The sequence below is a fragment of the Vipera berus genome (assembly GCF_964194415.1).
Source record: "Vipera berus genome assembly, chromosome: 6".
NCBI lineage: Eukaryota > Metazoa > Chordata > Lepidosauria > Squamata > Viperidae > Vipera > Vipera berus.
In genome coordinates, this window is record NC_138208.1 from 54,878,733 (window position 1) to 54,894,094 (window position 15,362).

A 15,362-nucleotide genomic window follows, 5' to 3' on the forward strand; every position below is an offset into this window, starting at 1 on the left:
TGACTATATGTTCAGCTTAATGTCCATCATTAAGCCTATTATAGATTTATTTATTTAATGTATGGCATACAGTGTCGGGGAAAGCTATAGATGGTACACACAATGCAATCCTGATAGCCTAAATTGCTAGTTCATTCTGTTTGGCATTCGCATGTCTGCCCTTAGTGCACCGGAGGGGACGAACTAGCTTACACCAGCTGACTAGCAGTGCGCGGGTTGCTGGCTCTTCCAGGCTCCTCTGAGTGTCTCCCCTTGCCTATTGTCTGGTCAGGTCCAGTGCCAGCTTCCGATCGCTGCACACACAAATACAGGAAGGTTTTCCCTACTAAAGTGGTATCCATTTATCTACTCACAATATTTCATGCTTTCAAACTGCTGGGTGGCAGGAGCCAGGGGACTAGCGGTGTCTGAACTTAAAACCACCGGAGTGGAAACCATTTCTGCTCATTACTAGTTTCATATGAACAGAATGCCTAATTCTATATGTGCTGCAATGAATTCATTGGGTAAAATGCCAATTAGAACTTGTCCAAAATCATTATACGGAATACAAAATCTTCAGTTATTTAGGAGTGATGTATCCCAATTTTAAAAAAGTCAACATGTGGTGGGACTTGCTTTTTGCAATGTACTATCCCACATGGAGCTCCATCTCTTTGGAATATCCTTCAGAATAATTTCCTTTAGAAATTGGACTGCCCCCCCCCCCACCCTTGACACTCTTTCTTAAGGCCCTGAAGACTTGGTTTTGCCAGTGGTCCTGAGGAGTGGGATGGGACCCATCAAATGGCTTATCTGACTGTATTTTGTCATGGAAGGGGTGTGTGAGGGTTGTTCATTATTTTATTTTATTTTCTCTATATTGTGTTTTATTGTTTGTAAGCACAATATTTAACTTCTCTAAATAAATAAAATATAGCTGGCTCTAACTGCAGGCGTTTAGGAAGGCAGTCAATACAGATAGCCCTAGACTTAATTGAGGCCAAAATGCCCCATTTTATGACTTTGTCAGTTAATGAATCACTGCAATTATTAAGTTAGTAATAGTTGTTAAGTGAATCTGCTTCCCCATTGAATTTGTCAGGTCACAAAAGGTGATCACATCACCCCAGGACACTGCAACTGTCATAAATATGAGTCAGTTGCCAAGCATCTGAATTTTGATCACATGACCATGGGGATGCTATAATGGTCAAGTGAAAAATGGTCATAAGTCACTTTTTCCAGTGTCATCATAACTTCGAATGGTCCTTAAACGAATGGCTGTGAGTCGGGGACTACCTGTACATGGCTCTTTTCCAGACCTTGAATCAGAATGAGTGGAATCGCAGTTGGAGGAATTCTAATAAATTTTGGTCTGATTTCCATGTTATTGTTTTAGTTGCATTATCTTTCTTGTGGTTGCAGTTGATGCTCTCTTTTGTATGCTACCCAGTTGGGTGGCCATGTACATGTTATAAATAAATGCTATAAATATATCTAAGACCATTACAGCTAGCTCAAGAAAAGTCAATGGTAGCAACACATGAACTGCTCCTCTCACACTGTTTTCTTATTAAATTAGCCCATTGGGTAGAGCTGGAGAGATGAGTCCTAACTCCTCATTTAGCTGAGTTTCAGTGATATGTCAGTTCAAGAGCCATTCAGAATTGTTATTTAGCAGATGTTTCACTATCAACTAACTTTATAACTATTCTGATTAATTTACAAATTTAGTCACTTGAATACCTATGAACTAAGTTGGCAGTGAAAATAGTCTTCACCTATATATCAATCTTAAAAAATAGTAAGATTAGCAGAACCACTTAAATTTGTTGGACAGTGTAATAATTCCATTCTGTCATCAAACCCCTGAAGAAGTGGCAGAATCTGAGCTGCAGGTTGTTGGTTTTTTTTACTCGTGAGATGATTTATCCATTTAGCTTAGGGGCTTTATTTACTGACTGGAAGCTGCTCAAAATGAATTAATAAAATACTTTAGAAACAGTTGTGTTTCCTAGCCTAGCTTATGAGAAGTTAAGGAACTGTAGAATAAAAACAATGCACTAAACTTGAAATTATGCTTTTTATGGCTATTAAATAATTAAATAAAACACAGAGAAGATAAGATTTTACAAAAATATATTTAATTAGATTTGATTAGTTAACAAAACTTCAATCTGAAACAAACAGAAAAACTTCTTTGCATGAAGGTAAAGCAATATTCATATTCACTTAAAATGTGATTATTTTTCTTGATATTTCATAATATATTAAAGTGCAGATAGTAAAATATTTTTCAAAGGTAACATTGTGGATAAAATTCATATAAGGATAACAGAGCTTAAACAATGTTGTTTTCGATTTTCTCAGTATTTTAAGATTACAAAAGTCCAGCTTTGTAAATAACAAAAAATGGAAACTTTATATAGCAACCTGAATATAAAAGGGACTCTTTTCTTTTCAGAGAATCAAACTATTAAAAATTTGAGAAAAGGATTATTAGAAAAATGTTACAGTGCAATGATTCTTAGAGTTTAAAATTAGGAAATTATTTTCCAAATATTTTAATTATATTTTTTAAAAAAATATTAAAAATAATACAAATGATGGAAAACAGAGTTTTTACCTATTTCACGGCACTTGTAGATGAATTTTTGGCAAAAGACAAAAAGTGTTTACTGGTTTATTTCGCATCTCCAGATGACAGATCACATTGTTCTACAAATTTATTTGTGTCTGATTCAGAACTTATTTCTGACTGAGGTTGTTCAGCAGAAGCACCAAGTTCTCGCAATTGGTTTCTCTGTGTGGTCTCTAGTTCTTCCAAGCGTTTGCGAAGCAGTGAAAGTTCTCTTTGATGTTGCTCCTCCTTCATAAGAGGTAAAGAGATGGGGGAAGGAATGTCACACTTTATTTGGCACCTTCATTTTTAAAGATATTATACAACTGTGGAAGAATCAGGCTACTAGTTCTGGCTTTCAATTTTATGTTCTGATTTTAAGATATTCAGTTATATAAGCAAAAAACAAAACAAACACAATATTTTAATAGAATGGACACAATCAAGATGTTTATTATATTGGTTTATAGGGACTTTCCTGCAGGCAAAGGAATTAGGAGAGTATTACATAGCTTAACTAAACGTTTAGGTAACCTTCACTGTAAAAATAATTATAAAGAAATTGTATAATTTTAACCAAAATCAATATAATTAAAGAAATGGTATTACTACTTTTCTGCATAATTAAGGTTAGGTTTTGTTTATAATTTTTGGTTCAATATGGTAAAACATTTTGGAAACAGCAGAACCTGAGCTGCCAAACAAGTTGAATGCATGATTACAAATAAAATTCTCACTTCTCTTTAATACTACTGTACTGTTTCATCAATCTTTATTATTGAAAACTAGAAAAATATGAATTTTATTTTTTATGCTTTTCAAAGCACTATTACCTACTCTGTCATATGGGAATATTACATACCTGAAGGAGAGGGAAGGGTAATTCTGGTCCAGGAATCAAAGATGAAGATAATAAGTTAACTGGATTCAGTATTGGGGTGTTGGGAAAAAGGATCAGTCTGCGGAACTCATTATGTCTCCGTTGCAGATCTTTCAGCCTCTTCTGAAGGCGGAGGTGTTCTTCAAAAGGAATATGTTGCCTATAACAAATATAAATAACTAAATAAAAATTCTTTTCTTACTAATGTTTTCCTAGAAGCACAGGGTCCAGCGTTTTTTTAAATCAACCAAGAGTTGACTGGTTGCGATACGAATTGTTATCCAAATCTGACACTGTGGCCTAAAGTCACCTAGCCAGCTTTCATGCCTAAGGCAAGACTAAAATTTATAATAATATAATTATATCTCCTGGTTTATATTTTCTGGTTTCTAGCTTGATACCCTAACCACTACACCAATCAGCTCTCAAATAAATAATTAAATGCTCATGGACAAATCCAACACAAGATTTTAAAATTGAATGTTGCTTCCTTTACGTATTCCCAATAAAACAATCACTTCAAAGTATAACATTTTGATACCCCCTATTGGTGATTCCCCAAATAAAAATATTTGGAGCCTGAAATGGACTGGTTGAAGGCAAGTAGAAACGTCTGAAGTTTGATATTGTTTTGTTAACCTCAAAATGCTTCCTGCAGAGCTTAAACTTCTTTAGAAAGTTCCAAGAGATTGAAACAGCTTATTTTCAACTAGAAATGACTGTTTCCAATTGAAAATGTGGTCTTTTAGTTAGAAGCATTTTTTATATTTCTAAAACACTTTCTGATAGTATAGTTTCACAGTAACAGTACTGCTAGGAACGAAGCATATGTATATGCATACAACTTTCTGTTGTTTTTTTTCAGAAATTCAAAAATGAATGTAATGAGCCTGATTAAGACAGCAAAGATTGCACCTAAAATGTTTTTAACAGCAACAATATGAAACATTATGGAATTCAGAATCAACATAAAGTTATACCTGTTTAACACTTGGTTTTGTGTTTCTAGTTCTTCTCTCTTAGCTTCTAAGAGCTCAATTTTGTTCAGTAATTTCTTTTGCTTGTTGTCATTAAGTGTCTTTCTCTGTAATTAATACAATATACATATTTATATTTTTTAAGGTTGACTTCCACTTTTAAATATGTAACTCATTCATTGGAGTTGCAGACTGACCAAAAACTTCCCTAATCATAAACATTCATTAGGAGAAATAGTAATAAGTGAATCAACTCTTGTTCTTTTGAAAGTAACTCATATGAAAAAGGCCACATTAGCACAATTAAAATTAACATCATGTTTACGTTTATGTTTATTATTTATGTTTATCTGTTTATGTTTATATTAACTCACACATTATGGCTTCTCAGCTTCACAAAACTTAAAAGAAACTTTGGTAATAGAAATAGTTATGTCATTATGTTATTTACAGGTTAGGATCGTCTTTTAGTTACAGTATGGCACAAAACTTTGACTGAGCTAAGACAGAAGAGCTTTCAGAATTATGCAAATATGAGACCTGCCTTTTTCTGAACAACCGATGCTCGATACATTTTCTCTTTTGCTACTTTATACTTGTCTTCTATCTCTCTGATGTGCTGAGTAAGTTTATGTTTTTCTTCTAGCCACTTTACCTGTTTATCTTCCAAATTCCTAAAAAAGAAACAAACAGTGGTTATTTTATAAATCAATTCTACTTCTTCACAGAAGTGAATATTATAAATCCACAGACATGACTTCAATCCTTGTTTGCTACCTGAAAATATTAAGAATACAAAATATGCCCAGGAATTCCAGACAATCCTATAAAGCATGTTTCTTATTATTATACAATATAAACACAGATCAAAAAGACAATCTGTGAAGGGTTTCATGCTGAGAAACTGAATTTATGCTTCAGAAAACTTTAAAAATTTGCTTCAGTAAAACTTTAAACATTCCTTTAAGCTATAATAAACTGTATCCAGCTATAGAGAAAGGTCTCTGTGAAACCATTCCCATGAGTGTTGCTTTCAAGTGGGATTTAAAGAGCACATCTTGAAAGGAATCCCTGTCTTTTTGAAAACCTCCTTTCTCCCTGAAATCCAGCACACACACCCGCCTCTAGGTTTCCAGAAAGCCTTCCATGTTTGTCTTGCCCTAGCTTTGAAAACTGCTTTTGCCCTTTACTTTACTTTAGCTTCAGAACTGCCTTTGTTTTGTACCTTGTCGTTGCCTTGAGGATTACCATTTATCTTATGCTTGGACTTTTGCCTTGTGGATTTGGAGCCTTACTGCAGGGGTCTCCAACCCCCGGTCCATGGACCAGTACCGGGCCGCAGCATGCCAGCAACTGGTCTGCACAAATAAGCAAAGCTCCATCTGTGGGATGCAGGCAGCACACAAAACCATGTACCCTCCGGTCCGCAGAAAAACCTCTCTCCACGGAACTAGTCCCTGGTGCCCAAAAGGTTAGGGAGCTCTGCCTTACTGGTCGGTGGAGGGCTGTTTGTTTAACCCCTCTCAAGAGAAGTAAAGAACTTGCCTTGCCTTGACCACCTGAGTCATAACAAGCTATATGGACCAGCCGTAACTATGAGCAAGAAATGTGCTGAAATCACTGGGCAGGCTGACAAATAGGCCAATCTGAGAAAGAAGGGACACAGGAGCAGTGCACATCAATTTTGCTCTATTTTCCCATCAAGAACCACTTAGAATTTGTTTCTGCAGAAAGCTAGGCTAAAATGCTCTGAATTTCAATTTGGCTGACCCTAAATGGTTAAATCATTTTGATATTTTAGGTCCACCATTTAAGAAGAGTTCTGGTCTGCCAGAAGCCCAGGTAGCAAAGAGTCCAAAGGATCTTAGTTTCACTGACAAAACTTCAAGTCCAAGAGTATTGATATGTATTCTTCAGTGTTGGGAGGCTACATCAATTGAGAAAAAAATAATCATAGCCAAAAATAGAGTACAGATAAATATTATGACCTTCGCTTGTCTCCAGTCATACACAGACATTAGAACTACAGCAAGATAAGAAAGCACTGGATTTAAAGATTTGGACTAGACAAACACTAAAGAGACAAAGCTAAAAAACCCCACTTCAAATAGCTAGGCTCCACAAAGATTATTTTGAACTTAACTTCCAATAATTTAAGATTCTTGTGTATTAATATTATTTGGATTTCTTTAAATGTTAGACTGATGGAACACTTCTCTGCACAATTTGGGCAGCTTTCCTAGAAGCAGAAAAAACACTATCCTAAAATGTAAAACATGGAACCCAATCAATCACATTCCTATTTATATGTTAACAACGTGTCTTTGATCTCTCAACAAAGGACATAATTTTATGATATGTCCAAATGTTTTACCACACCATATTCTACCAGGATTCCCAGTTGTCTTCTGAGCTTTATGGGACTCCTGGAAAGGCCACTTGTTTTGCATAAAGCAGAATGTTTCTCGGCAACAATCCTCTGGGTGTATGTGTAAAATGTATGTTGAAATGACTTATTGTGATATTTATTTTTAAAAAATTAAACAGAAGTGAAACAAGGATACAGATTTGCTTGAGCTTTTATGGACTGGAAAAATGATAGATAACTCCATATTCTAAATCTCTCAGAGAAAATTCTGTTATAGATAGATGAACCTATACTAGATGCCTAGGACAATTTACTCTTCATGTCATCCAATTTTTGGTTGCAATAAATGCAATAATAGCATTGCACTAAGAGTGAAATCATACTTCTCTGAATCTGCCTGAGCTCTTTCTGCTTGACTTCGTGCGTTCCGACATTCATATTTTAATATCTCCAGCATTTCTTTGAGTTTCTGATTGGAATCCAGTAAATCATTCTCTGACTGTGAAAGGGAAGCCACTCGAAGCTGCACATCATGCAATTGCTGCAATGGAAACACCTTGTGAAGTAATCAATTTCATTTATCAAATTCTAGAGAAGGAATAAGCATGGTATTTATGATCCCCAATGTACCCACTAACACACAAACCTGCTACTTTGAAATATGTACTTTATCTCAGAAAAAAGGTGTTTGGGGGGGATTCAACTGAACACATTTTAACATATGAGAGAAATATCTGTTTGATCAGGGATTCTGAACACTTAACATTAAATGAATAGTTCAATGTTAAAAATTTACACTGTTTCATAAGGGTAATCAATTAGATATAAAAAAATTAAGAAACTACAGGTAGTCCTCGACTTACAATCACAATTGAGTCCCAATTTTTTGTTGCTAAGTGAGACAGTTAATTTTGCCCCATTTTACAATCTTTCTTGCCACAGTACTTAAGTGAGTCACTGCAATTGTTAAATGAGTAACACAGTTGTTAAGTGAATCTGGCTTTCCCCATTGGCTTTACCTGTCAGAAAGTCACAAAAGGGGATCACGTGATCCCAGCACACTGCAGCTGTCACAAATATGAGTCAGTTGTTAAGCATCTGAATTTCGATCACATGACTATAGGGTTGCTGCAATGGTAACTGAAAAATGGTTAACAGTAACTTTTTTTGCCTCACACAAAAGTTTAAAGCTCGCAACCAGACCAAGAGAATGAGAAAGCAAATAGGAACAAGAGAATTAGTGATGAGGGAAGCAAAAATGGGGAAATTAGTAGAGAAGATGGTGGGAGGAGAATCCTGACTTCCTTCCTCCAGAAACCAATATGAAAAAGGGAAACAATATGGAGCATTCCTTATACATAGTTGCATAATTTAAGAGTCCTCATAGATTCATGACTTATGCTAAAAAAAAAAGGTGGTAGATATATTCAGAGAGGGCTTTGCACAGATTTGTGCTGTGTGCCAGTTGTTTTGCTGTAAAATCCCAGCCCATCTGACCCAGCAGTCTTATAATGGCCAGAAAACCTAGCAGTCTCACACCAAAGCACTCTAGATCAGGGGTCCCCAACCCCCGGTGCGTGGACTGGTACCGGTCTGTGGCATGCCAGCAACCAGTCCGCACAAATAAGCAAAGCCCCATCCGTGGGATGCAGGCAGCACACAAAACCGCGCACTTTCTGGTCCGTGGAAAAACCTTTCTCCACGGAACCAGTCCCTGGTGCCCAAAAGGTTGGGGACCTCTGCTCTAGATGGGTCTTCCCTTGAAGAATATTTGGAAGTTTAAACTGGTTCTAAATGAGGCGAGGCATGCATTTTGTGGTGCTCCAAACCTCACCCGTGCAACACCATAGCTACATGAGATACATTGGCTTCAAATATATTTCAGGTGCAATTTAACATGCTGCTTGTTATCTTTAAAGCTCTGCTCGTGACATCAAAAAAGTGGCACAGGGACTTTTAAACTAGTCTCTGAAGGAAAGCTGACAAATGATGGCACCAACCAGATCAAAAAGGTGTAGATGTTTCAGAAAATCAAATCATTTTTTAAACTTGTATGCTGTCCATCTCTTAACAGTCAAAGAAATTATAATAATAAAAAACATGCCAAGTGCAATAAAATAAGGAATAATACAACAAATAAGGCCAATATTGGAAGTGGTTAATGGAAATACATGGCAATTGTGTTAAAAAAAGTTTGTAAGAAGGGCTCATTCCAATGCTAGAAACCTCCAAGACCAAGATACAGAATTAGAGATTACAAATGAGAATGAAAACTTGATAGAATAGAAAGAATCAATGGCATAGTCATTCGTGACTACGGTTTTATAAGAACAAGTTAAAGATGCATTAATGGAGCTGCTGGTGTTTATCACAAACAGTTGTAAGATAATATACTAAACTCGCTTTTCGGAGTGAGCTGGGCAGAATATAAATTTAATGAATAAATAAATACATTGCAATACCAAATTTCTCATGTATGATGGACATGTAAAAAAAAGGAAAATGAAAATTTTAAATGGTGTCATTCTTCCTAACTCCAAATACTATGAGCAAATAAAAACAGATTCTTGTATATTATTCAGATGATTTTTGAAGTGATTTGTATCAGGAAGTCTTTTTTTTTTTTTTGGAAATGGAAGACGGCAATCAAAACAAAAAAAACAACAACAACCCAAAATATGGAATAAAACTATCACGTGAACTGCTACAAATTATAATAGATGAAAGAATGTAAACTAACTTCTTACCTGCTTTAGATTTGCATTTTCACTTTTCTCTTTTTCTAGTTCCTCAGAAGCAGTAACTCGTTCTTGAATCTTTACCCTACAAGTCAATACAAAGCAGAACTGCAAAATATTTTCTTAAAAACATAGACTACCCACATAGTCCTTGAGTTACAATGATAACTGGTTCTGGAATTTCCATGGCTAAGCAATGCTGTTTGTTCATTCATTCATACAACCTATATGCTATCCATCTCACCTGGAAGTGAAATCTAAGTGGCTTACAAGCATTAACTGGTTGCTAGGGGAAATATCACATGACCTCACGATTGCTTAGTGACAGCAAACCTAGCCAAATCCCGACCCTGTTAGGCAAGGACCGACCCTGATTCAAGCCATTCCTAGCCCTGAGCCTTGATAAGGTAATAGGCTGCCTCCTCTTGAATCCATCCCACCTGCCTATCTTCAAATAGCCTGCCCTGTTTTAGCGATGATTCGGAAAGCCTTTCGCAAGCTTCTGAGACCAAGAATGGGGTGTGCTATTTGGAGAACAGCAAGCGTGCCATTCTCACAATGCTTCAGGTCTCAAACACTTTCTAATGGGTTTCCGAACCACCACCTCATCATGAACTACTCCCACCTATATATCTCCCAATAGCTCGCTTCATTCTCATGATGTGCTATTTGGAAAATGGCATGAGTGGCCTTGGGAAGAAGGCTTGACTTGGCCCGAAGCTGCTTCATACAGGGCCAGGCTGCAAGCAGCAGGAGGAAGATAGCTAACGCCTGTTGGGTGTGGCAGTACTTGTGGCGCACAGGGCAGTGAGGGTTTTATGTTTTGGTACTAGGGTGCTTGAGGCAACACTCTGCAGCAGCACTGGGGCTGACACTGAGGCCTGAGGGCAATGACAGCTGGCTGAGATTGTCGAGCACTCTGGGCCTCTACTTCAGCCCCAATAGTGCCACTGAGGAGTACTGCTGTGTAGGGCCGCTGTGCAGAGTGCCCCAAATGGCAGGGATATGAGGGAAGACAGGTGGGTGCCAAGACCTGAAACATCATAATGTAGGCAGACTGCCAAGCACCCAATTTTGATCACGTGACTACGGGGAGTTGCATCTGCCTTAATTTCAGGGACCGGTTGTAAGTACCACTTGTCCAGTGCCACTGTAACTTCGAACAGTCGTTGAATGTAACAGAATTGAAGTATTTAAATATTCTGAATGATTCAAACTTCTCTTTAATTCTTAATTGGGCATTAAATGCCACACCGAGTGCTGCAGAAAGCAATGATTATCTTAATCAAGGGCTAAGGATTAATTCAAGCTGGAAGTTTGGGATACAGAAAAATCTTGGAACAAAGCATCCGTTAACTGTTGAATTTCAAGAAATTAATTCCATGAAACATAAATCTTGCAAAATGCTGACATTGGGAAATACTACATCATTATAATAAAGAAGCAGCAAAGGCTTTAGTCAGGAAAGCATTACTATTGCATAAGTACTAAAGTAAGGCCAAATTATACATTAATCCCTGGATATTAAACACTAAGTGATCTGGTAGCCAAGGAAGACGTGATGAAGATGTAAGGGAGAGAAATTTAAACATTTTCTGACATTGTAAAACAGCAATAAAAGGCTATCTTATTGGTTTTTCTGCTTTTGTTCCCATCTTTGTTTTTTTTCTTGTGTTCATTTTCCTAATAGAAAATGGATTTTTCAATTAATTTTCAACCCTAAAATACATTTTAATAAATTTTGTTTAAACTAAAATAATAAGGCTGGAGGAATAAAACTGTCACAGACATGGATAGCACATATCTGTACAAGAAAGTGCTGCAAAGAAACTTTTATTCTTAACAAATTAGTAAAGTGCTTTACAAACAAATAGGATTAGTAGTAGTAGTAGTAGTAGTAGTAATTCTGCTTTATCTTTATTGGAAACAGTGCTTGCTTTAATATCCACCTTCTGTAACTAAATTGTTAGGTTCTAAGAACTTTTTAAATACATTAAATCCTTACATAGTACACCTTACCTAAGATTTTGGATTTCCCTTTTGGTGGACTCGTCTTCCAAGCGCATAGCAGAAATCTTTTCTTCATACTGATCTTTCTCTGATTGCCTCTGAGCATCTTGCTCCATTCTGGTTTTCTCTAGTTCAGTTAATTTAGTTTCAAGTTCTAACCTGAAATATAGGGATAGCTGTAAAAGAGGTTGTTTAAATGATATGATTATGCTTAATAGGGCAGATTAAGGGGCGGGGGGGGGGCCCTTCAAGTCAGCATTGACTCCTGGTGACTTCTTGGACAAGTCCCTGCAGTTTTCTTGGCAACGTTTTCCTGAAGTAGTTTGCCATTGCCTCCTTTCTAGGGCTGAGTGAGAGGGACTGGCCCAAGGTCACCCAACTGGCTTTGCCCTGAGATGGGACTAGAACTATCAGTCTCTGAGTTTCTAGGCTGATGCCTTCACCACTACACTAATCTGACTGTCATAGCAGGATCACACTATCACACTAAAGTATATATATACACGTTCTGTAATATCAGACAATCTCTTACTGCAGACATGTCAAACACAAGCCCCACGGGCTGGATCTGGCCCGCGAAGTGGTTTTATGTGGCCCACAAACCCATCCTGAAAACAGTGAGGGAATGGCCCCCGCTGCCTTGGTGACCATCTATGCTGAAACACATTCAGTCTTAGCTGCACAAGGCCATCTGGAAACAGTGAGGGACCAGCCCCTGCCACGTCGGCCCCGCCCCCTGGGCGCATGCTGGGGAGGTGTCATCCTTTGTGAGGAATGAAGAAATGCACCATCACTTGGAAGTGGCCAGCAAAAGGCACTCGCCTAGTTCACATATCTGGCTTCATGGGCTCCGGGGGAGGGGTTTCAGCAGGCAGCGGGGCGCTCTCCTCACAGCGCCGAGAGGCTGAGCTGGGTGGTGCGAATCCAAAAAGACGTGCGATGCCGCCTAGCTCCCAGCCTACCCTGTTTCAGCAGGCAGCGGGGTGCTCTCCTCACAGCGCAGAGCATAGCCGGTTGGCGCGAATCTGATGAGAAGTGCAATGCTGCCTAGCCCCCAGCCTGCCTAGTTTCAGCAGGGAGCAAGGTGCAAAGCTGGCAAGCTTCACACCGCCTGGCTCAGCCTCTGGGAGCTGTGAGGAGAGCGCCCCACTGCCTGCCGAAACCAGGCAGGCTGGGGGCTGGGCGACATCGTGCTTCTTTTTTGGATTCAGCTCAGCATCTTGGTGCTGTGAAGAAAGTGCCCTGCTGCCTGCTGAAACCGGGCAAGCTGGGCGTCGCCGCGCTTCTTTTTGGATTTGCACCGCCTGGCTCAGCGTCTTGGCGCACTAAGAGCGCCCTGCTGCCTGCCAAATACGGGCAGGTGGGGGCTGGGCATCGTCGTGCTTCTTTTCAGATTCGTGCCGCCTGGCTCAGCCTCTCGGCGCTCTGAGGAGCGCGCCTTGCTGCCTGGTGAAACCGGGCAGACTGGGGGTCATCGTGCTTCTTTTTGGATTTGCGCTGCCCGGCTCAGCCTCTTGGCACACTGAGGAAAGCGCCTTGCTGCCTGCCAAAACCAGGCAGGCTGGGGGCTGGGCGTCATCATGCTAATTTTCAGATTTCTGCCACCTGGCTCAGCCTCTTGGCACTGTGAGGAGAGCGCCTTGCTGCCTGCTGAAACCAGGCAGGCTGGGGGCTGGGCAGCATTGCACAAGTAATGTTGACTCTCACACTGCTCATGGTATCCCCTCCCCCAGAGCCCACTAAGCCAGATATGTGAAGTAGGCGAGGGCTATGTGCTGGCCATTTCCAGGCAATGGTGCATTTCTTCATTCCTCACGAAGGGTGACACCTCCCCAGCTGTGTTTCTTGCCTGTTTTTCTCCCTCCCTTATCTCAAATATTTTCCCACCACTCTGTTCAGGAAGGAAGGAAGGAAGGAAGGAAGGAAGGAAGGAAGGAAGGAAGGAAGGAAGGAAGGAAGGAAGGAAGGAAGGAAGGAAGGAAGGAAGGAAGGAAGGAAGGAAGGAAGGAAAAGGGAGGGTCTGAGGGAAGACCTGCCTTAGACCTGCCCTGCTGCCCTTTCACCATCCCCTTGCCCCCTCCTCCTGGCCTATCCTGGGGGGTCTCCCATCCTATTGCTAAGGAAGCTTTGGATACAAAGCCAGGTCTCCTCACATGGAGAGGGAGTGGGCTACCCATCATGAGCAACCTGGCTAAGGAGAGCAAGCACAGCAGCAGCAGCCTTGAGGAGGAGGAGGTAAGTGCAGCTGGGCGCTCCCTTGGGGAAGTGGGGCTGGGCTTAGTGCCACAGGTGCTTGAGGGCTGGGCATTTGACTTGCCACTGTCCAGCCCGCCCCCTGCTCCCCCCCCCTGCACATGGCCTGAGAGGAATAGTGAGGCTCCTCCAGTGGACCATGCCTTGGCACTTGCCCCGGTCACATCTCCTTCTGCCAGAGACCCCCAGATCTGTCCCACTCCTGCCCAGGCTCCCACGGGCACCCTTGACACGAATGATGTAGAGCTGGCCATGCCCAACCCGTAGGCCACACCCACTCCAGCCATGCCCACCCCGTAGGCCCTGCCCACACCACCCTGGCCTCCCGAGAGCAACCACAATGCTAATGCGGCCCTCAGTGAAACTGAGTTTGACACCCCTGTCTTACTGGCAAAGCCCTAGGAGTACAGCAAAAACTGAATATACTGTACTTCCTCATGGATGACACTGATGTAAGCAAACAAATTTTTGGCAATGAAAAGGGCATGGAAACAAAAAACGAGATATCAAAAAGAGGTACAGAAATGTCAACAGCAGTTGAAATAACATCAATTTTGTAGCCAGGACAGGATGCGCAATGAATTATAATCAAAGAGAATCAAGGGCAGACATTGCAGTTTTTATTTTTAAAAAAGCTGGAACAAACAAAGTGTACATACTTTTCCTCCTGTAATGCTGCAATTTTTTGGAAGCCTTCGTTTTTGGCAGCTTGTACTTTACGTACTAATTCACGATCTTTTTCTACTGAAAGCGCTTTCTGCCGCTCAAGAGTTGTCTTAAGTATTTCGTTATCTGAATGTAATCCTGTTATTATATGTTTAAAAAAGTTATTGTTCTATAATCTCAATTATGCTGCAGACAGTGAGAAAATAGAATTGACTCCTATGAATCCTAACCAGGCAGCCAGTAACACTTTGGGTCATTTTTTTTTTCCAAATACAATACAGGCTTGCACTGTTTCATATCACACAACTTAGAGGAAATATACAAATATACCTCTTACCTAAAAACAAAATATCACAAATATTAGAGAAATATCACAGTGGAAATGTACAAGAAATATTTTCAAACCAAGCAGACATTTCCTCATCTAGGAGTTACTTTATTAACCCACCCCCAAAATTACTACATTTATCTCTATGAGCACAGAGCTAAAAGTAAGGGTAATATTTGGATAATTAGATAGAGTCAAGCTCATTATCACCAATAGTCAAATTAACAAATATATATAAAAAATAATGAACATAATCCTCCTCCCTGCCTTTTATTTTCTAAGAAGCCTTTTGTGGTACTAAGCTATTGCTGGATAATGCTGTTTCGGTCAGCCATGCTCTGCAATATGCCAGCTTCCTTTTAATAAAAACAATCTAAGCATTTCAAAATTAGCATAGTGAGCCTACTGTGCACCAAGCAATATGCTTAATGCCGCAATGGTAGGCACCAGCTTACTTATACCTGCTCCAAAATACACAAAGTGCATTTTAGCAGTCATCAAATGTTCAGTGACTGTTATTGTTATCAGGTATTCTTCATT

The 15,362-nt window shown here is 39.6% G+C and overlaps 2 protein-coding genes across 3 annotated transcripts in view; both read right to left on the minus strand.

The window, feature by feature from the left end:
- Positions 1-15,362, minus strand: part of FGD6 (FYVE, RhoGEF and PH domain containing 6) — a 377,558-nt gene that overhangs the window by 50,243 nt on the left and 311,953 nt on the right. The gene's annotated exons all lie outside the window — the stretch shown is intronic.
- The window catches only part of CEP83 (centrosomal protein 83), a 31,349-nt gene continuing 17,992 nt past the window's right edge, over positions 2,006-15,362 (minus strand). For both annotated transcript variants that reach the window (XM_081331867.1, XM_081331866.1), the window contains 8 exons: positions 14,488-14,632; positions 11,585-11,734; positions 9,575-9,650; positions 7,211-7,368; positions 5,004-5,133; positions 4,463-4,566; positions 3,465-3,642; positions 2,006-2,851 (listed from right to left, as the gene is read on the minus strand). In XM_081331867.1, the coding sequence (XP_081187993.1) occupies positions 2,666-2,851; positions 3,465-3,642; positions 4,463-4,566; positions 5,004-5,133; positions 7,211-7,368; positions 9,575-9,650; positions 11,585-11,734; positions 14,488-14,632 (1,127 nt within the window). In that variant the 3' untranslated portion in view covers positions 2,006-2,665. The remainder of the gene's footprint in view (positions 2,852-3,464; positions 3,643-4,462; positions 4,567-5,003; positions 5,134-7,210; positions 7,369-9,574; positions 9,651-11,584; positions 11,735-14,487; positions 14,633-15,362) is intronic.